This window comes from Drosophila yakuba, chromosome 2R (genome assembly GCF_016746365.2).
Source record: "Drosophila yakuba strain Tai18E2 chromosome 2R, Prin_Dyak_Tai18E2_2.1, whole genome shotgun sequence".
Lineage (NCBI taxonomy): Eukaryota > Metazoa > Arthropoda > Insecta > Diptera > Drosophilidae > Drosophila > Drosophila yakuba.
The window spans coordinates 22,321,306-22,342,989 of record NC_052528.2 but is presented as its reverse complement, the minus strand read 5'-3'; the positions used below and the strand labels follow the sequence as shown (position 1 = coordinate 22,342,989).

The 21,684-nt window shown below is 43.3% G+C and overlaps 2 protein-coding genes across 10 annotated transcripts in view; one reads left to right on the top strand and one right to left on the bottom strand.

The window, feature by feature from the left end:
* The window catches only part of LOC6531889 (venom metalloproteinase 3), a 51,726-nt gene that overhangs the window by 14,531 nt on the left and 15,511 nt on the right, over positions 1-21,684 (top strand). For all 9 annotated transcript variants that reach the window (XM_002092640.4, XM_039371898.2, XM_039371904.1 and 6 more), the window contains exons 4-5: positions 11,314-11,409; positions 21,397-21,526. In XM_002092640.4, the coding sequence (XP_002092676.3) occupies positions 11,314-11,409; positions 21,397-21,526 (226 nt within the window). The remainder of the gene's footprint in view (positions 1-11,313; positions 11,410-21,396; positions 21,527-21,684) is intronic.
* Positions 143-6,219, bottom strand: LOC120320959. Its single transcript, XM_039371896.2, has 2 exons — positions 1,681-6,219; positions 143-964 (listed from the first exon to the last, which is right to left on the bottom strand). The coding sequence occupies exons 1-2, from the start codon at positions 5,630-5,632 to the stop codon at positions 888-890; spliced, it is 4,029 nt and encodes a 1,342-aa protein (XP_039227830.1). The 5' UTR covers positions 5,633-6,219; the 3' UTR covers positions 143-887.

Sequence of the window (21,684 nt, the reverse complement as noted above, 5' to 3'; positions counted from 1 at the left end):
TTCCATTGATATTTGGTCCGAAGAACTGACCCCGTTTCGTTTTTTTTCTTTTTTTCGTTTTTACGTGGACAAAGGCTGAATAGTTGTGATGCCTCACTGCTTTGACATCATTGTAATGGGGTTCGCAAATAAGAATCATATATACACTATTTAACTTCATTTATTTCTTCATATACAAAAATCACGTCTGATCGCTATGACCGCAAATTACAAGAGAGAAAGAAAGAATACAGTTCAGTTCAATTAACATCGATATATAAAATGTTAATCCGCTGTTAAGACAGCTGAAGCACCGGGTGACTCCGCTCATAATCCGTACATGCCGCCCGCCAATGCGTCGTCCAGCATGAAGGCTCCTTGTGATTCTTGATCCGTGTGTTGATCATAATTATGTTGAAATCGGAAGTGGACAAAGCTTTGTGATTGACCTCTTTTGAATGCCAGATTTCGTCTTTAATGTAACCACTCTGACTAGCGAGTCCGATCCAGGGTGCAGTTCGACGACTCGGCCTATAGTCCATTTAGCTGGTGGTAGATTATCATCCTTTATAATGACTAAGTCGTTGATGCTAAGATTATCTTTGATTTGGCACCACTTTGGCCGAGTTTGCAAGTGTGATAACCAATCACGAGACCATTGAGACCAGAATTGTCGCGTCATGTGTTGTTGTGCGAGAAATAGTTCACGCAAAGGCTTATTATTCGGCCGACCTTGTGGCGGTGCCAGTAGTGCGTCACCAATTAAGAAATGTGCTGGAGTTAGTACTTCTAAATCGTCAGGGTCGGCGGTTAGCGGGCAAAGTGGACGTGAGTTCAAACATGCTTCAATCCTGATCAAAACTGTAGTAAGCTCCTCATACGTCTGCTTGTGGCTGCCGACGATCCGTTTAAGATGATGCTTCATTGCTTTCACGTTTGCCTCCCAGATGCCACCAAAATTGGGAGAATATGGAGGTGTGAAATGCCACCTTGTCCCATGTTGACATGTCGATTCGTTTAGGGCTGCCTTGCAAGTGATGGGCTGGTTAAGCGATGTACTCGCGCCAACAAAATTTGTGCCGTTATCACTATACATATGTTGAACTTGTCCTCGACGTCCGGTGAATCGCGTAAATGCTTGCAGGAAGTGCTCTGTTGAAAGTCCAGTGACGGCTTCCAAGTGGACCGCCTTGGTTGCTAAGCATATAAAAATGGCTACATAGCCTTTGTAGGTGGTTGATCCTCGTACACGCGCGGCTTGAAGTTCAATCGCACCAGTGTAGTCAACTCCTGTTGTAATGAACGGACGAGTTGGGGGGTTGACTCGATGTAATGGCAAGTCACCCATCAATTGCTTCGCTACGACTGGAGCTACCTTAAAACATGTGACGCATTTCCGGATGATTCGCCTGACTGCTTGTCTGCCTCTGGGAATCCAGAATTTGTAGCGTATGTGAGCCAGTGTTAATTGAGCGCCGCCATGTAGAGTGAGCTGATGAGAGTGTTGAATTACCAAATCTGTAAATAGGTGACAATGAGGTAATATAATTGGATGTTTTCGAGAAAAAGAGAGATTTGAATGCTTGAGACGGCCACGAATCCTCAAGATATTGTTGTCAAGAAACGGTGTAAGATTTGAAAGTGTGCTACGGGGTGGTAACGGCTTGTTCCTTTTAAGCGCTTGGATGTCGGCGTGAAATGTATCGGATTGTGCAAGGCGAGCTATGCAGCACAGGGCCTCATCCAGCTCGTCAGGAGAGAGTGATCCGTGACTTCGTTGTGCTCGAGCATGAGCATTGTGGCAGAATCGTAACATGTATGCCGTGACACGTAGCAGTTTTGTATACGACGAGAATCGGTCAATAATAGAATCCTTTGTGTCTGACAAGGTAGTGAAGGCTCTAATTTTTATGGATTTGGCCTCCAGATCCCGTTCTTCTGGATTGAGCAATTGTGATTGCGTGTTTGGCCAAATATTGTGTGGTTTGCATAGCCAGGATGGGCCATGCCACCAAATATCAGGTATTTGGCTCGGTGGTAAGCCTCTGGTTGCGCAATCTGCTGGGTTTTCCGATGTGTCTATGTGGTGCCACTGAGCCGCTGAGGTGTGGTCGAGAATGTAAGACACTCGGTTGGCTACAAACGTTTTCCACCTAGTAATGTCTCCTTTAATCCAGTGCAGAACAATGGTAGCATCGGTCCAGTAAAAGGTAGATATATGTGCATTGGTCCATCGGTTATTCTCCAGCACCCATTTGGTGAGTTTGGTAGCTAATACTGCACCGCATAGCTCAGTGCGCGGTATTGTTAACGGCTTGGTTGGCGAAATTTTTGATTTTGCGACGATGAGCGTTGTATAGAAAGTCCCATCAGACTGTTGGGTGCGTGCATACACTGCTGCTGCGTAAGCACTGGAGGATCCATCGCAAAAGGTGTGCAGTTGTATCTCACTACTAAATAGTGGCGTAAATTTGACGCTGCGTGGTATTTTGATCGTCTTAACCTTCATTAGTTGCTGTCGAAATTGTTGCCATTTGACGGCAATGGTGTTGGGAACTGGCTCATCCCAATCCAGTGATGTACTCGATCCGTCCTCGCGATATTGCTTCGCTAGTGTGATTTCTTTCAATATAATCTTTGCTGAAATTACAACTGGAGCGATTAATCCAAGAGGATCAAATAAACGTGCTATGGTCGATAGGATTTCTCGTTTTGTTATACCGGCTGGAGTATTTGCTAGTAATTTATAAGTGAAGCAATCTTGCTTGGGCAACCAGTACATACCCAGTGTTTTGATGGTGTCCGCATTGTCCCAACTGAGGGATGTCTGCTTGCATCGATGCTCGAGAGGTATCGTTGCCATCAGATCCTGGTCATTACTAGCCCATTTTCGTAGCTCCATGCCAGAGGATTTTAAAGCTAGCATAGTTTGCAAACTTTTCCGTATTGCTGCCTCTTGTGAATGATCGCCTGAGAGAATGTCGTCGACATATATCTCATTTTTGAGAACGTTGGATGCCATAGGATATTTTGTCTGTGTGTCTTCAGCTATTTGATGGATGACTCTTATAGCTGTATAAGGTGCAGACGCTGTTCCAAACGTGACGGTAGTTAAGCAATGCTGTTTGATGACTCCATCCGCCGCCCGCCATAAAATCCTCTGGTACTGCGTGTCATCAGGGTGGACATTGATACAGCGATACATTCGTTGTATATCGGCAGTGAAAACAAACTGATATTGTCTCCAATTCAAGAGAACGGCTGGCAGATCATTTTGCAGCGTGGGACCTACACATAGTACATCGTTTAACGATCTGCCATTTGAGGTCCGGGCCGATGCGTCAAAAACGATACGTTGTTTTGTGGTGAGGCTTTCTTCTTTGAAAACTGCATGATGTGGTAGCACGCATGATGCAACATGCCGACCGTAGGAATCCGTGGTTATGGTTGAGTTTTCGCTCGTCTCTGCCAACGTGATTTGACCTAGTTGAAAATATTCTTCAATTCCTTTGCAGTATCTGATCCATTTGTCTGGGTCCCTTTGAAGGCGCCTTTCGAGTTGAAGATATCTGTTCAGGGCGATCTGATGAGATTTTCCGAGCGTCATACTGGGGTCAAAGTTCCTCTTGAATGGCAAACGGACTTGATAACTGCCGTCTGGTTGACGTTGATGGGTCTGCTTAAAGAAAGACTCGCACCATTGATCTTCTTTGGAGAGCTTTGGGCGTTCTGGAACTGATTCTACCTCGCAAAATACCTTAAGCAGCTCTTCGGAGTTTATTATGGCATGATTACATCGAATGTGGCGTGTAATATGCGTGTTGCCAACATTGCCTAACAGAACCCATCCGAGTTGAGTATTCTGCGCTATGGGTTCGTTTGGCAAGCCAATCTTAGTTCCAGGTAACAAGAGTTGTGCCATAAGGTCGGCTCCAAAAATGATATCGATTCGCTTGGATCTATAATAATAGGGGTCTGCGAGCATGAGACCATGGATATGACTCCAGTTTCCTGCTGGAAAACTTTGACTTGGCATGTGTGATGTCAACGTGTTCAAAACATAAGCATCGTCGACCTTTAACGAGAAATTTGGGTTAGTTGCTGTTTGCACCGAACAACTTACGATGAATTTGCAGCGTCGTCCTGAATCTTGACCGACTCCGGTGATTGAAGTGCGAGTTGTGCTTCGGGAGAGCTGGAGAGACTGTACAGCATGCTCCGAAATGATAGTTGCTTCCGATCCTTGGTCAAGAAGCGCGTTTACCGTGGCCTGGCATCCTGTCTGTGTGTTACTGAGTACAACCCGAGCTGTTGCTAGTAGTACCTTTCGATGAGTCATAGATGAAGTTGTAGTTGACATGCACTGTAGAGTCGGCTTGGCATCTGAACTGGCTGCTGAACTTTGGCATGATGTCGAGGAGGGTATCAGCGTTGGCTGTGTTGCTGGAAAATGTAACATCGTGTGATGACGTTGACCACAATGAAGACAATTCTTGTTGCTGGGGCAGCTTGCTTGTGTGTGCGATTTTCCCAGGCAATTGAGACACAATTTTGCCTTGCTGGCCACTTCCTTCCGTTGGTAGCAATCCATTGAAAGAAATTGCGGACATCTTCGAAGTATGTGTAAGTTGCCACAATGATAGCAAGCGGACGCGGAAGCACCCGACCTGGTGTGGGCGCTGTGCACACGCACGCGTTTAGTACCGTCTGAAGTTTCATTTGACTGTTTCATGCCGCTGCACGCGTTACGGCTTTCAATAGCGTCTAACGTAACAAGTCGATCATTGAGGAACTGTTGCAGATCTTTGTATGAAGGAACGTCAATCTTGCTGCCCAGATGATGCTCCCAAGCTGTGTGAGTGTCTTTGGGTAGTTTGGTTGTTAGATAATGAGTCAACCAAAAATCTCCTCCCTGTAGTGGCGCCTTGACGGTATTGCAAGCGGCAATGCAGACGTTGACTGTGCTAACCATAGACCGTATGTCAGCAGATTTTTCTTTCGAAAGATTCGGTAAGTTGTAGAGCATGTTCATGTGGCTGGCGAACACAATTCGTGGGTTGTTATATCGTTGTAGAAGTGTGGTCCAAGCGACTTCATAGTTTGCTTCAGTTAAAGCGATTTGGCGAATGTCGTTGTCCAGGCCTACTGGTAATGCTTCCTTTAAAAAATGGAACCTTTGAATCTTATCCAGACGCTCATTATTGTGAATTAAGCGTAAAAATGCATCATGAAAACTTGGCCAGTCCGCGCAGTTGCCAGAGAATTTCGGAACTGGTAATTTTGGCAGTGGTATCCGTACTTCCTCTACATGTGTTGTTATTGTAGAGTTAGCTGATTCGTTGTGCGTCACTGTGCCTGGATAAATTCGTTTCTTTTCTTCGGCCACGAAACAGTAAACTTCCATGCCCAGGTCTTCGAATTGGCTGATTGTATTTTGTTGCTTATACACACTTTCTTCGTAGTCTGCCATGCATATAAGTGTGTGATGCGCCTGATGAAATTCTTTGTTAAACTCGTCGATTTGATTCAAACGTTTTTCGAAATATATTTCCGTTTTCCGCGCACTCGAGTCTTTTTTCACATTACTGAACAAGCGCTTCAAAGACTCAATGCGGTCAGTTTGAACTCGCACCAGTTGATCAAATTTCGACATTGTTTATACTGACGTTGCTCCACTGTATGTAATATGCACAAATGCTCGTATGTTATCGGTGTTCTTCTTTGACGTCTTGTTTTTTTGAGTTGGCAGAGATTCCGGCAAATCTAACGGAATCGAAGGGCAACGGGACTTAGCTCTGTCGTGATGAGAGCGAGCGCGAATGTTTGCGTATACTGCTCTGTCGTGATGAGAGCGAGCGCGATAGAAAACGTAGGCACGGTGATTTATCTGGATGAAGCCGACCACGAAGATAAAATTGCCAAACAGCTTTTAGCAATTATTAATTATGATTCTTATGAGCAAGGTTCCCCTCATGGGCCACCAATGAATAGTTGTGATGCCTCACTGCTTTGACATCATTGTAATGGGGTTCGCAAATAAGAATCATATATACACTATTTAACTTCATTTATTTCTTCATATACAAAAATCACGTCTGATCGCTATGACCGCAAATTACAAGAGAGAAAGAAAGAATACAGTTCAGTTCAATTAACATCGATATATAAAATGTTAATCCGCTGTTAAGACAGCTGAAGCACCGGGTGACTCCGCTCATAATCCGTACAAAGGCTTTAATGGCCGGGGAAAATGTTCCGTTTTACGGTGTTCGATTGCACATTAAAATTAAATTGTAAAATAAATGAGAAAAGTGCAGCACCCATTGGTTTTGCGGTGGAAATTTCTCTGCCTCGTCGTGGAAGGTGGAAGCCTTGTTTCGTGCCTTTTCCACCTAGATACTCCAATAGTTGTTGTTTAATACACAGGCATGCCAAGGAATTAAAAGGCAAATATAGCAAATACAAGGCGTTGCTCGGCACTCCCACTGCCGCATTCAATCGATGAAGGCGATAGGCCGCACTCAAAGGTCAGTGCAGCCGCAAAATACCAGAAATGAGGCGAAATGAAAACAAAAGTCGCACAGGTCTCTGAAAAAATGGAAACGCTCGAAAAGGGGAGCGTTAAATCAAGTAAATGGGACTGTTGTACCAGAAGTTGTGGGCCACGATGATTTGTGTAGGCAAAAAGGTGGGAAAACTGAAAATATACACAGCAATTGTTTGAATATTCAGTTTAAATTAATGAACTCCAACCAAAACCCTATAAATGGGGTTCCAGTTATGAGCTCACTTTTATCGAAATCCACTTTTGTATTTCACAGTGACTAAATCAATTAAGTAAAAAGTGCAAAATACCTTGCGGGTTCGCTTTGTTGATTCGGCTCAACTTCCCTATTCGTTTGAGTAACAAAACAGAAGGTACTCTTATAGCAATCAGCTTATGAGCAACTGATCGGGGATCACGGATCATGACTGTGGCGAGGAGAACAATCCGCGGGGCCACCTGCCCGTTCGGGTCTTTGAGGCTCCATAATTACCATAAAACGGAGCCGCAAACGAAAGACTTAGGCAACGAACGTGGGCATTGGCGGGCATTAGTGATTCCACCCCCCAGCCACTTTCGATATGCAGCTGCCAGCCGATGAAAAACTGAAAGCACGGTAATTAAGTTTTCAAAATGCATTTTTGATGGGTGCTAACTCGAAGTGCATAATTAAAAAATAGAGTGTGCAAGTGCAGTAATGAAATTGTAATAGCATTTGCTGCATGCCACTTGCCGCCGCTGCACTCGTTTCACAAGACGCAAAATTGTATCTTGTCATTGCAAAACGATTCCAACTCGTTGGCGGCGGCTGAGGAGAGAATGATTAATGAGCTGGCGATTTGGCAGCTGAATGAATTCGAAATTAGCTCACTGTGTCCCACTCTCTCTCTCGCGATTTGCAGCTATTTTTTAAATGTGCGGGCGATGCAAGCTGCGATTCCGCAAAAAATCCACAAAAAAAAACACGAGGGGTAGCAGGAAAACGTTGTGGCTTAGAAAGCAGTTTCGCCTGCATTTCGCTTGCTCTCCCGCGTCTTTTCCTTTTTTTGCGGCTGCAATCGGTTGCATAATGCCGCCAAGTTGCTGCCACGGCCTGACAGTTTCTATGGTTGTTGTTATGCTCATGTTGCAGCTATTGTTAACGCCGCGCGGCTTGCCTCTTTGTAGCCAGCAACAAGTTGGCCCAATTGCTCCCTTTTAGCAGTGATTAGGTTGGATCGATCAACTGGCATCCGTGCTGTCCGTGCTATCCCAATCGCAGTTCCTCCTAGAGCTCAATGGGTCACATAATTGGTCGAATAATAGACTTATAATGGAGGTACAGCCTTGGCATTGTCTTGGAATCAAAGCCAAAGTGCCAACAACAAGTCCAGTGCGACTTGACTCACATACAATGCATAATGGTGCGTAATAAACAAGCTAACTGCCAAAGCAAATCAGCCGACACACACACACACGCATGGCTAAATCCGAAGTTATTATTATGCGCAGCTCGAATCCGGCCAATGCGGCGTATGCGTAACGACGCCAAACAAATCAACGGACAAACAAAATAAACCAACAAAAGCGACGCCCACACGGCGTCTAATGCGTTAATTGTCGGTTAACTTGGCTAAATGGCTCGTGGACCCATGGCGCGCACAAAACTGAAAGATTGTGTGGGATCTGCTATACACTCTTTTTCCGTTTGAAAGTTGAACTTTCGTTTACCCAGCAGTTCGAACAATGGCAAATTATCGTCTCTTTTCGCTCGGGTTAAGGGTCTGAGACTAATGCCCTAACCTTCTTCTCGCTTCGGCCCACAAAAAAAAAAAAGAAAAAAATCGAATGGAGTTCAGAGGCTAATTTTCACTTTGCCAAGTTCGCCGCTCCGGGTCATTTGTGTCTTTCTTCTCTCAACATTTCGGCTTAATTTGCATAACAAAATTGCCAAAGAAAGAGCCAACGAAAATGGGCTAAAAAGTTTCAGCCAGGAAGTTGTTGAGTCTGGGGGCTTTTACTTTCGTTTTTGGTTATCTAGGTGGCAGAGTGCTGAAGTGTAGCACTTAAGGGGCTTGGCTTTAATGGAAGGGCTTTCCACACCAAATTTTACCGATCCTTTAATAATGTTTGGGTATAAAGGCTCTTTCTTCTCTATTTGGTCATTTAAAAGATTCTGCTGCCCGAACAGTGAAGAAAAAGCCTCACCTTTCTCCAACCTTTCTCTGGTCAAGCAAAAAGCATTCATGGCAAAATGTTTGTGCCTAAGTGAGCAATAAAATTATAGACCAAAATCAAAGCAAAACCCTTGGGGCAATCGAGAAATTCACCGCTTACGTAAGACAAAAGTTGCAGCCAAACAAAAAAGGCATTCCGGTCAGAGCCTAATCTCCGCAAAGAGATCTGCATAATGTCTTGTAGCCATTTGTAATTAAAAAATTTACGGCGCCATAAATAAAAAATATATGTATATATATATGTACATATGGCTGGATTCAATGGAAGTGGAATCGAAGTGGAAAAGTCGATGAAAAAATGCGCGACAGCAAACAATTTACAATTTGCAAGTCAACTAATTAAAAGTGCAGCCGAGGGAGAGAACAAATAAGTCAAACTGAGAATGGGTCCATGTCCATGCAAAGTCAAAAGTGGAGTCAAGAGCAAACGGAGCAGCAGAATAAGTGGCCAATTGACAGTTCATAAATACTATATGGCCAAAACACTTGGCCAGGCTCCAAGCGTTGACAACTCGACACTCTGAATCGGGCTAAGACTTGGATTTGGAATCGGATTTGGCTTCGGACTCGGACTCGGATTCGGATTCAGATTCGAATTCGGACTCCAGCTCGGATTCATGGCAGCCGAAATACGTGTGGTGGCGTGGGGGTCGCCACTTGCCACTTGTTGCTTTGAACTTATTTTTCCACAAGGTCGTCGTGTCCAACTAGCGAATACAACAACGGCACAACAGCGGTACAACACGTTACAACAACAACCAGCCGGCGACAGCGACAGCAACAACGAATTAAGCCATAAATGCCTGCTGCACATGAAAAATTTGAGTGTGTCGTTGTTGCTGCGTGTCCACACGCTTGGCGGTCACTTAACAAACTTAACAAACCTAACCAACTTAAACAACTTGGCCAAAACCACGCCCCATTCTGGACAGCTCGGTAATTCGATCGAAGCGATAAGTAATTGCCAGGCGCTGCCGAATTGCTGTTAAGGGTGTTCTAGGCTGGTTAAGTGGCTAACAGATGTTTTCTATAAAAGGATATTAAATATAAACAATTAGATGACATAAATAGAAATCAACCAATAGATTTAATAACAGTAAATTAAGTATCAGAATATAAATTGATGTAAATTATTGGTTTGGATTGGTTTGATTCCCTGAAGACCAATTGAATAAATTTAATGAGGCTTCATGCATCATTCAAGTCTAGATTATCATCTGGCTGACAGCTCCCATCAAGCAAAATGGCCAATGGCTCCGAATCAGTTCTCACCCAGATTTTGGCACTTGACTCACTTTGATGCATACGAGTACGTATACGTAATGCCATTTATAGCTCCAGTCGGGCGTACTGCGATTAGTAACTGTAGATTCCGATATTCGGACGGGGGCAGTTATGATTTATGCCTGTAATTTGATAGAGTGCCGGCACGACAAGTTTTTGAGCCTCGGACGCGGTCCAATGCCAAATGCTGCGGCCGATGTCAAGTGTCAGATTACATTTATTTCGATATTTATTACAGAACCCAATCCAATTGAATGGAAACGAACGGAATTGAATGGCCAGGCTACGCAGGGGCAATTAATTTAATTAGTTTGACCAAAGCGGGGCTGAAGATAAGCCGTTGAAGCTTAAATTTATGCTAATTCGCGGCTAATATCCCCGGGGTATTTGCTCGCCTCTCGCCTTGAATGGCCAATGCAAGAAAATGCGAATCGAATGTCTATGTCACAGGATTGAAAAACAGTTTGGACTGCGGACAAAAAAAAAATCTAAATCGCATCTAGAGCAGTTGGCCAAATGTCAGAAGCTTAGGCTTTAAGCCGTGCCAGCAGCGCCATTTTCATGGTCAGTCTAAAGTCTGCCGCGGCACACACGGCGTATGAGTGACGTGCATGCTGAGGCGTCACATTTGCCAGCCACGAGCATAAATCAAAGCTCGGTTTACCGCTACAGCCTCCACTGCCCCATGCTCCTCCAGCTCCAGCTCCTGACTAAGTGGCCAAGTCCTCCTACCTCTGGCACCTTCTTGTGACCAAGCCAAAGCTGCATTTAATTAAATTTACCCACTAACCACGCGTTTTGTCTTGGTCAACTCAGCTGCGGTGTACATTTGTTATGCCACGGGGAAAAACAAAACGAAAATTGCCTTAAATTTCAGTAATGGCCAGCTGCGGCCGTGTTCCATGTATTTGCTTTACATTTCGCGGAATGTGCGGAATTTGGACCCGTAAAAATATGTAAAATGCTTATTTAATTGCATTTTTATACAAATTATATTTTATCACCGCTGTGCTGTCTAACATTTATTAAAACGAGTGTTATGATTTGAGTGGCTGTATTTAGATTTGCTAGTATATATATTTGCTCACTTTGCATGGCACTTTTAACTATTGACATCAATCTATTACGTTGCTTGTAATTGTACACCGAATCCAAACATCATTTATATGGCTAAAAGATTATTGTTAAGCTTACTTGGTGCAATAGGCTAACACTTTTATGATTATGATTTTGCTTCAAATGAGTAACTAACTATATGTACTAAACTTTATGTCTGTTTCTTTTTTGCAGCACAACAGCAACGATGTGGGCGAGGTTTTCCAGGATGAGAAGAACATGGCCGCGATCTTGATGCGGCGCCACATGGAAACCGGCGACCTGATAATGGTAAGTGGTGCAAATGTGAACAGGTCCGACCCCACCCACCGCTGGTCGCAAGGTCGTTCTGCTGCACTTGCACTGCAATCAATGAACGTGCCACAAGAATTTCAATTAGCGCTCGCCATTAATGGTGGTTCTTGGCGTTGTTCGCTCGGACTTTTTTATTCCGATTCGGAATCGGTTTGTGTTGTGTTCGATAGATTTTCTTGTTGTTATGACAAACGGCCATTGTTATGGTCAGTTTTGGACTTGGCCATGTTAACTGCCGGCTGTCGACTGTCGCCCATTTCAATTTCAGTTTCAGTGTCTGTGTGTCTGTGTGGCGGGCATTACAATTAAACGCCCGTTGATCGGATATTCAGAACGATGGCGGATAATTTGCGGATTTAGACAATTTCTGCTGATTAAGCATTAATTTATCGCCGCAAAAGTGTTCGAGCCAAATGGGCAGCTGTAAATGTAAATGGCCGACGTAAAAAAGGTGTAGGAAAATCCAGGGTCGACCGATGGATACCCAATTAAGTTAGCTGGATTTCTAAAAAAGTAACTCAAGAACTTTGGGTAATTCCTATAATTATCCAGCTGTTCTAAGCCATCAATCAGCAGTTTGATATCCTTTGCCTGCTCTCATATTTATCGACTGCATACCCTGTATACCCCATCAGTGGGTCGTACTCCTTTGTTGACTGCGACTGCACCTTGGACCAATTTGACAGGAGTGAAAACTGTGATGGCGTATGGGCGATAATGCCGAGATAAATTGCATTAGACCATAAATGCTCATGTTGTTAGAACAAATACGATCGTTTAGGGGTTTCGATATGGTTAGGAATCAGCATAGATAGCTTGCGGCCTTGGTAAATGGTCAGCTTAACCTTCAGCCGCCGACAATGAACAGAATATTCTTAGCTACTGAATTCTGCTTACTTTTCATTCATTAATCCATAAAAATGCAAGTATTATAGTATTTCCTCACCGCCAATTATCAAGGCTGCCATAATACTTGGTACATTGTGCCATTTCTGCTTATGCTTTATTTAATACCCAATTTATTAAAGCCTTTGCCATTTAACCAGCATCAGATATATTCTGATGACGTTCAATTTAAAGACAATTGGCAATCAACATTGTCCGAGCGGAAATGGAGTCCAATATGCAGGAACAAGTTTTGGCATGGAGGAAGTCTGCCTAATTACCGGCCATTGTGTGTGGGCTCTTTTCTTTTTCACTTCAATTCATGGCGGGTGGAAATTGAGACCAGGCTGGTTTGGTGGGAAAAAGAAGTGAAGCCAAAGAACAGAAACCTTTTCAGCTTGGGCTGCATGGTGAATTGCACAAGCAAATGTCACAATTCAAGCAAATTAATAATCAACTGGCCGATCGGACAACAAATGAGCGGCGGAATCAGAAATGGCCAGCAAATATTGGCAGACAATAAGGTCAATAAACAAGCTTCATAGCCAAAAGTTGTGGGGCCTCAACTTTGCCTCTCTGTTTTATTCAGGGGCCTTTATTTTGGCAATTTCTTGAGCTGCGCTGACGTCTGCTTGGGTTTAATTTGTTAAACAAAAAGTTGGATAGGAATAAATGTGTATTTCTGATAATAATTACTGACAGCCAATAAAAGGTCAAACAGCAATGTCTGGCCGGTCCGACTTGACCGACTTGTTATGGCCAAGTGCGCCGCTGCACCGGCCGACAAACAGAAAAATTCATAAATAATATGTAGAAAAGAGTCAGCTCACATGTGAGCATGAAAAATGTTTGCTGCCTGACATTTGGAGGCGCAAAGCCGGCGAAAAGTTTCGCAATTGGCCAAATCCAACATGAAAACCAATACCAATACCAATACCAAAGCCAAAGCCAAAAGCACTGGGACGCAGCTGTGCTGACCAAATCCAGTGGGGCTTCCGGCTTCGGTTTTGACCTTAAACGGACGGGCTCTCAAACTTCTCGCCATCGAGATGCCGCTGCCGACTTGTAATTAACCAGAAGTCGAAGATGGCTGAGTCGGCGGTAGTTGCGTAAGACTTCTGCTAGCCCGATTGATCGGATCATTGTTCAGAAAAAATGCCGACAAGCTGGGAGGCCGGCACCACCTCCTCCAACGCCACCACCTTCTATGGCCACTTAATTAGCGCCACCGAAGGAGTTGTCGACCATATAAATGTGCGTCTTACTTTAGGTAATTGTAGTCTCTGGCAAAACCAGAAAGAAGCATTCAAAATATTTGCCTACAGTGGGGTGAATCGGTGCTGTAATCAGTAGATTTCAAAAAGAGCAAGTCCGTAGGCATAAGCTTGAATTGGAAAATACTTCAATAAATACAATTCCAAAGAAATCTACCACTTTGATTCCCTGATAAAATGGTTACCTTATTTTCAGCACTTGTCCAGTCTGTCCACTGTACGAAAGACTTAAGACACGAACTGCTTTTGGCCCATTGCAAAACGTTTTCAAAGGAAATTTCGAACCCACATTGTTTCTGTCGGCGATTTAATTTAATTACAGCTTACTTAAGAGTGGACTTACACGCACCATTCGATCAAATACCCGTACTTTTGTTGTGTTGGGCCCAATGATTTTTATTAAATAAGCTTCATTAGTCAGCTCGGTGTTTATAGATTCTTCACGAGCTACGATCCAACTATTCCCACCATCAGCTGCTATACTTGAAAATGATGCATCCCATAGCCCATGTTATTCATCATCTGTCCGTGTGGGAAACAAAAAACAAAAAACCGAAAATCGAATACGATTCAATATGTACATGTCGGAGGTTGAAGGTCGCCTCGTATGCCCTTAGCCGACCTGGACTTGAACATCGAGTTAAGTGCGGTGTCCATTATTTTTGAGCCACCCACTGCCAGCGGTGGTAATGTATCCAATTTGACCCAATCAATGTTGACATTGACTCGTAATTTCACACAGAGCAACTCTTACATGCGAATATTAATTTCACGGCCAATTACGCTCAGTGTCTGAGTTATGTTTCTTTGGCTTGCGAATAGTTCCAAAAATTGATGACATTCATTTTAGAGACGGCTAATTGTTTTGGCCAATTACATTGCCACCCCCCATCCCCTCCCTCTGGAAATTTATCAAAACGAAACGAGCTCAAGGGAACCAGACAATTCGAACAAATTGTAATAATAACTCTGTGTTACTCTTCTTGGCCCGTAGTGTTTACGGTCATTTGTGTATGCACTTGAACAAATAAAGTACGAGTATTTCTTGCGGGAGGGGTGCGGCAAGGCAGCTTGATTAATGCTAATTGCGGCCAACGTCAGTCAAATCCAAAAAAGACGATGCGTGCGGTCCCTGATGAATTGGCTGCATACAGGTGATGTATGCATCTTGTGTCGGCGCTTCGACTGCTAATTACTATTGCCCGCTGCTCTGAAAAGTTTGGCCCTGAAACTGAAAACAAATCCACAAAATGCATTTCAGCCACCTTTCATAATGAGAGAGTGGCTTACGTAAGAGCAATTATGCAGCACTCGTGATATGCATCTCTCTATTAATGGGCTTTCAAAAACCTTTGGGTAAGGTGCACAGGCAGGTAAAAGTATCTTCAGGTAACTCAGCGCAGTTTAAACTATTAGAGGGGGATTTGTACAATGGGTTTATGTAACACATTCCGCAGTGAAATGAAATCTTTTGTCTAAGAACATATTTAGTGCTTGTAATGTCTTTGAATCCCTATTACGGTTATAACATTTAAATCGTTTCTTATTAATATAAATTATTATTTAGGCATTATTCTTGTTCGATCTTCTTCATTTCCTTGCCATTGCTGAACTTTATCAGTCACACCTTTGGCACACTCCCCTGTAATGCGGTTTGCCCTTTTTTCATTTGGCATTTGGTGCCACTGGAAATATCAATATTGCCATTTAAGCAAACTGAGTTCTGTAAACGGTGGGCCAACAACAATGAAAACAACATGGAGAATTATTAGGTAGCAGTGGCGACATTTGGACACGGCTTTCAGCATTTTGGCCAACTCTATTAGACGGCAATCGCGGCGTCATCATTAAGCAACACTCATGTCCAAAGTGCCAAACAAGTTTTTATTCGTCTCAAGAGAGCCTCTTCTTCTTGGCAGCCAAAGTCTTCTCACCTTCCCAACTAATTGCTAGCCTTGATATTTACAAAGAGTTCACTGTATGCATAAACGCGTCTATTCGATAGTTGCTCTTCTTGGCTGGAAATTCTATATCTGAATAACTGGCTGACCGCCGATTTGATTTGCATTTGCAGCCGCCGCAGTCGCAGCAGCAGTCGCATCATCGTCAAGTGTTAAATTGCACAATTTATGGGGCAAACACGGCTTGACATTCAGGCGGGAGAAGTGCAATCAATGCGCCGGCGACATTTACAAATGTTATACAATTTGATGTCTATATTGGCATCGGGTTTTGGCTGATTAAAGCCGAAACTTTCAAGCCACTTGATCCGGCTGTGGTCATTGTGCAATGAGTTTCGGTTTGGAGCGAAATTAATGCAAAATAGTTTTGCAAATTGGCATAGATACCCCACCCTGGCCATATATACATGCATATATCGTATAGTAAATCGCTTTATGCGGACGACACAACCCCCAACTGACGAGTTTGTTGCCTAAGTCTTTCGTTTTTCGATTTCGGTTACCCGATAGCCGCAAGGAACTCGACTTGTCCGTAAGGAAAACTAGAGTGAAACTAACTCGAGTCGACATAACAACGAGCGTGTTACCAATATTCATAAGCCAAAAGCCAACTTTGCCTAGCAGCACATATGCAGATCTGTGGATCTGGAAACTATACATCTGGAACAAGAGATGGCAGCGTGACACGAATGAAATCCACCGCTATCCATCACGATCGCAGTGCCATGATTGCCACGCATGGCCCGAATACAAAGGACTAAATGCCGCCAAGTAACCGTTTTTCAATTACACCCTGTTGCTCATATTATTTAATCGAAATGCACATTTTTTTCTCCATTTTTTTGTGGCTTTGGTGGGCTGTGGCTGCAATTTCCTCGTGAAAAATGTTTTTTAATTGGTGCGACGCGATGTGGCAAGCCACCAGATGATAACAACATTTCTGGCGGGTGCCGTTCCAAGACTTTGGCCGCATATTGCATATTAATAAACGGTCATATCGGTTACGTCAAGGCATACTTCACAAACACTATTACTATTTTTTGGGAAGGGGAGTTGAGCACGAGCCTGATATTTTCACGCTTAAGACAGTTAAATTTGATAGTTGCCCGCTGATGGGGATTCAATTTGAGGCTCTGCTGTCTGCCGCCGGATCCAATTTCAATTAAGCGGATTAATCGATGGCAAACGAAAGGGGACTTCCATTAATCAAGACACATAATATTCGGAAATCTATATGCGATTAATAGAAAGATTTGATTGGTATTTAAATGGGATAAGAATCAAGTGAGAAATAGCCCCTTTTAGGTGGCAAAAATCACTTCAATCTAGATAAGATTGCTGGACCAGATTGATTCTTTGGCAGCTGAGTGGTGGTCACACACCCAGTCCGTCAACCTTGAGACGCCTTCACTTCTGAGACACTTCTAAGTGCAAGGATAACCTGCAGTCACTCAAAACCGATTGTGATGTCGATGTCGACTCCACTTGACTTTGACATGCAACTCGAACTTCATTAGGCCTGGTTCATGCGCCTGCCTGGCTGCCTGCCCACTTGGCCAAATGCTTTTCCATCTGGCCGCAGTTGATGGCGCGGCAACATGAAAGACATAGCCCCTTTCCCCCATTCTAAACCCCAGTTCGCATTGAACTTGCTGCTGCTGCTGCTGCTGCTGGTGCTGCACCAACGCACCAAACATCACAACATCACAACAAATTATACCAAAAAAAGCTGGCGAGCAACCAAAAAAGTCACGGCAAAGTGCGTTCTAGTGGCAGATACATTTTGTGAGCAAATTAATTTTGATTGTCGCGATTGCTGGTGGGGCAGAACCCGAGAACCGCTGTGTGGGCCAGGTTCTTGAGCCATTGGCCACCGGACTGCAGCCATGGGCGGTGGTCGATTTGTATTCTTTTATACTTGTAAGTATAAATATTCATTGACCAGCCGGGGCGCATATACAGATGCAGATACAGATACAGATACAACGCACAGATACAGATACAGATACAGATACAGAACACAGATACAGAATCCATGGCTGAGTGGGCCGCCCGAAGGTGGGTTCGGAATATTTTTAACGAGCTGCTTTATGTAAACAAACTGTTAACACGGCGGGTATCTCTCGGCTGAACTAGCGAGGCATTAGTATCCGTTCTTGTTCTCATTGTCAGTCTGTAGTTTACGACTACATGCACTCGCATTGAACAGCGATCTTAAGAGTCGATTAGATTTAACCTTGACCAAGATGATAACCCAAAAAAAAAAAAAAAAACTGGAGAAAAAAAACTAAAGCGGCACACACCTTAACGCATTTCCATTGATGCCGCATCAAAAAGAGCATAATTATCGCTTTAAATCAAGGTTTCTAGATCGAGATCGAGACCGAGATGTTAGGCACTGTAAACCCGCCAGATATTCATACAAATGCAGTGTGATTTGCATTTGAATTTGATTGCTGAGCGATCACAGACCACTTCTTTTCCAATTGACAGCCATTTTGTATCGGCTCTGGGCGGTAACGCCACCGAGCTGGGCAAACAGCAAACGTCATGACTATAATGATGATCGCCGCTCAAACTGATTCGAATGTTCGTGTCATGAATTTGCACAAATTATGCTAATTTCCCAAAATTACAAACCGCAAAGTGATTTTTTGTATTGCTTTATCCGCTGCTCCTGTGTTTCGGTGTCTGCCAATTTGGCAGTATTTGGTATTTGCACATTCGAGCGCTTTGATGCTCTTGGCTAGCCAAAAAAACCAAAAACCAAAAACCAAAAAAATAAACGAGGCAAAAACAAATACGAATAGGTGTTAATTTTGATTGTAAGTAAATCTTTGGTTCAGTGAACTCCTTTCTGTGGCGTGTCACATTATGCAACCGCCGTTTGCTGATTATCTGCGATCTGCGATCTACAATCGTTGTGGGGAGAAATATGTTAAAATGATTTACATTTAATTGAATAAAGGAAGGAGCGAACGAAAATATCATCACAAATCAATCAAGCTCATTGTCAGTTGATTGCGATCGCTGGGCGTTTCTGCAGGTGCCAATCAGACTTGTCTACTCTGTACTTTCTGACACATAAATATGTGTGAAAGGCCCCAAGAAACTCAAATGCTGAATTGCTCAAAAAAAAAACAGCAGTAAGCTCGCAGATGTAAGCGTAATTCCAAATCGGCTCTTTGCTCCTGCAGATATAACAATCGTTTTGTGGGTGATTACATAAACAAGACAGCTCGGCGGAATCGGACAACTTTATTTTGGGCCAGCTGAAAGCAGATACTCGTTGTATCTGCCAAAGCCAAAGTCTGTGCGGTGTGTAAGCTGCGTGATTTGAAAGCAATTTGCTGTTTTCCCCCTTCCAAGCCCCCTGCTTTTATCCCCCCTCCAATCCATCCGATATCGAGCGACGTGTAATTGGCCTCGCAGCACTTGCCGACAGCCGGAAAATTATAAGGTCCGCGATTATCTTAAAGTATTTGGATCTTAATGCTGGCCACGCAGCTGTGGGAATCTTGGGAAATATTTTGATCGGATAGTGGGTCAATTGGAATTAAGGCAAATAAGCTGGGATATAACTCGCCTAATTCATTGGGAAGTTATTATTGCGTCGCTCATAAGTTTAAATGTTTCTTATTTACGAGATAACCCAAACCTATTGCTACTTCCTTACCATTCAGTAAGCATATAATCAAATATTCAAACACTATCCATAACATACCCCTATCATTTGTATTTTATTTACATTCAGAGGTTCAAAACTCACTTCCTCACCCATTTCGATAGCTTCGGCATTTCAGATTGCAATGACACAAGTAAAAGCTTTTAATTTCGCCTATAATTAAGTGGCAATTACCCGGCCGAACTTTCAACACGTTGGGCATAAAAGCACATACATAAATCGCATTTGGGTAATTTATTAATTGGTTTTTCGCATAAATTGCGTTCAAGGCAAGGCGTTTGAAAATTACAGGCTATCACAGTTGGGCAGTTACATAACACATGTACCAGAACTCTAACAGCGAAACAAACCCGAGTCGAATAAACGTTAAACAAACGTTAAGTAAGTCTGAAATCAGCACAACATACGCCCAAAACGCCTTGACTGTTTTTTTTTCAGCTTCTCTGCTGGCATTTCGGTGGAAATGCGGAAAACGCAACTAAAGTGGAACACGAAAAATTTGTTACTACCACTCGCTTAACTGCCACATGCCGAGAAAAATTGTAGTGAGTCGCGCCACGCTAAATTAAAAGACCTGCCAAACAACAAATAAAACTAAATCCGCAGCCTAAATAAATGCTATATGCTATATTGCTATATGGCGACAAATGCAGAATTAATGATTATTTTAGTTGAAAGTGAAGAGACGGGAGGAAACCAATGAAGTTGTTTGCCCAGCCTGTTGACACCTTCTCCGCTGCCTTTCAATGACTTTCAATGTGAATGCCAGGCATTTATCGCGCACATTTATCATACGCACTGTGTGCCAAAAGCCATTTAAGTGTCGCTAACTCAAATATTGATCATATTTCAAGTGGCCAGCGATGCTGCAACGGGCGAAGAAAAGGAGGCTGCTCGAATAATTTCCAATCGCACTGGATTTGCATATATGCACCGAAAGAAACTGAGACGTTGAGCATTTGAACATAAATTGTAATTTTGCATCTACACACTACATGGTTTCTCTCTGTGCGCCGACTGTTTGGCCCATGTCATCTGTTGCAATTTGTTGCTTGGCTTCGCTTGCAATTTGTTTATGGCACATGTCGTTTTTGTTTTTGCTGACATTTAACTGAAGTCGCGTGTGCGAGGACATTGAACTTTGCCGTTTGGTGCTGGCCTGAGTTTTTGGCATTTTCAATAAGTGCTCAAATATATTGAGAGCAAAATCAAGTTCGCTGCCTAAGTCATTCGTTTTGTGTTGTGCCCATTTGCTCTCATGGGAATTTCAGATGAGCAGTGCATTCCCACCGATTCCAGTTCCAGATTAAGCATTAGCTAAAGAAATATGTAGCTGACTCAGGTCGAGAACAATTACAGTTCCACAGTTCCACAGTTCCATTTCCTTAATGCGTTTTATGTTAAACATGATCTCAGCTGGTGGTCAGTTATCGCAGTGGCTCGTGTGTCCAGCTGACTTGACTCACTGGTAATATTTTAATTATAGCATTACTGCCGCGACTTAATTAGCCCTGATCACGCCTAGTGGCAAGTGGGTGCTAGTACGCCGATCGATAAACAAAAGGCCAATTAAAACTGAAACGAAGTCGTAAGCAAATTGAATCGAAAGCATTTTGGTGTCTTGAAGTTCAGCCAACAATTTTGTTTCTAACCTTTCTCAAGGTTACGTCTGCGGGCTGTGTTTTATTCAAATAATTATTGCAATTACAGAGGCGATAAACACGAACCACCGAGAATACGAACCGAGAACAGTGTGGAAACACAGCTTATCTAGATCGCAGATTATTTGCATAAAATGTTCCACTATGCAAATCGCAGCTAATTTTTATGACTTGGCCAGCGTCATTCAAACGCAACTCATATTCATATGCCACTTCATACGGCCGACTGCAGGCCAAGAATGTTGAGTTGAATTGAATTGAAAAAAAAGTTCAATAAATTATCTAAATGCTCCGCCCGAAATGGAGTTCGCCGGCGTCAGTGGTTTGACAAATGTCGATGGAAATTTAATGCCATTAAGCCAGCCAGTATAACTTTTTAGTCAGCTGAGGTACAAGAAAACCTTATTTATCACTTGGCCAGCCATAATCCCCGTGCCTGATGTATTTGCCCCTGATTAATTGGCCAACTCACTCATTTCGAACATTTCTTCTTGCAGGAGGGCAGCATCGGTCACGATCTGGTGATCAAGCCCTTGCCACACGAACTGAGTCCCAATCCGGAGGAGTCGCATCACATCATCTACAAGCGGGAGGCATCCGCAGCAGAAGACCAACTGAGTGACTTTGGTAAGATTCATTTGACATTGCCGCCTTAATTGAAGCCATTGAGAAGCAGGCTACGTTCCTAATGGGCGCATTGACCCATAGAAAGCCGTAGAAACCCCGCTCCTATAGCGTGGCCCATAAATCTTCAGCTGAAGATCGACGTGATGCCGATAGCATTT

Excerpts from the sequence above, each read along its gene's own strand:
- LOC120320959 (XM_039371896.2), bottom strand. The coding sequence starts at position 5,632 with ATGTCGAAATTTGATCAACTGGTGCGAGTTCAAACTGACCGCATTGAG. Across the intron at positions 965-1,680 it reads TCGCCTTGCACAATCCGATA|CATTTCACACCTCCATATTC; the intron begins CATTTCACGCCG and ends GGGACAAGGTGG.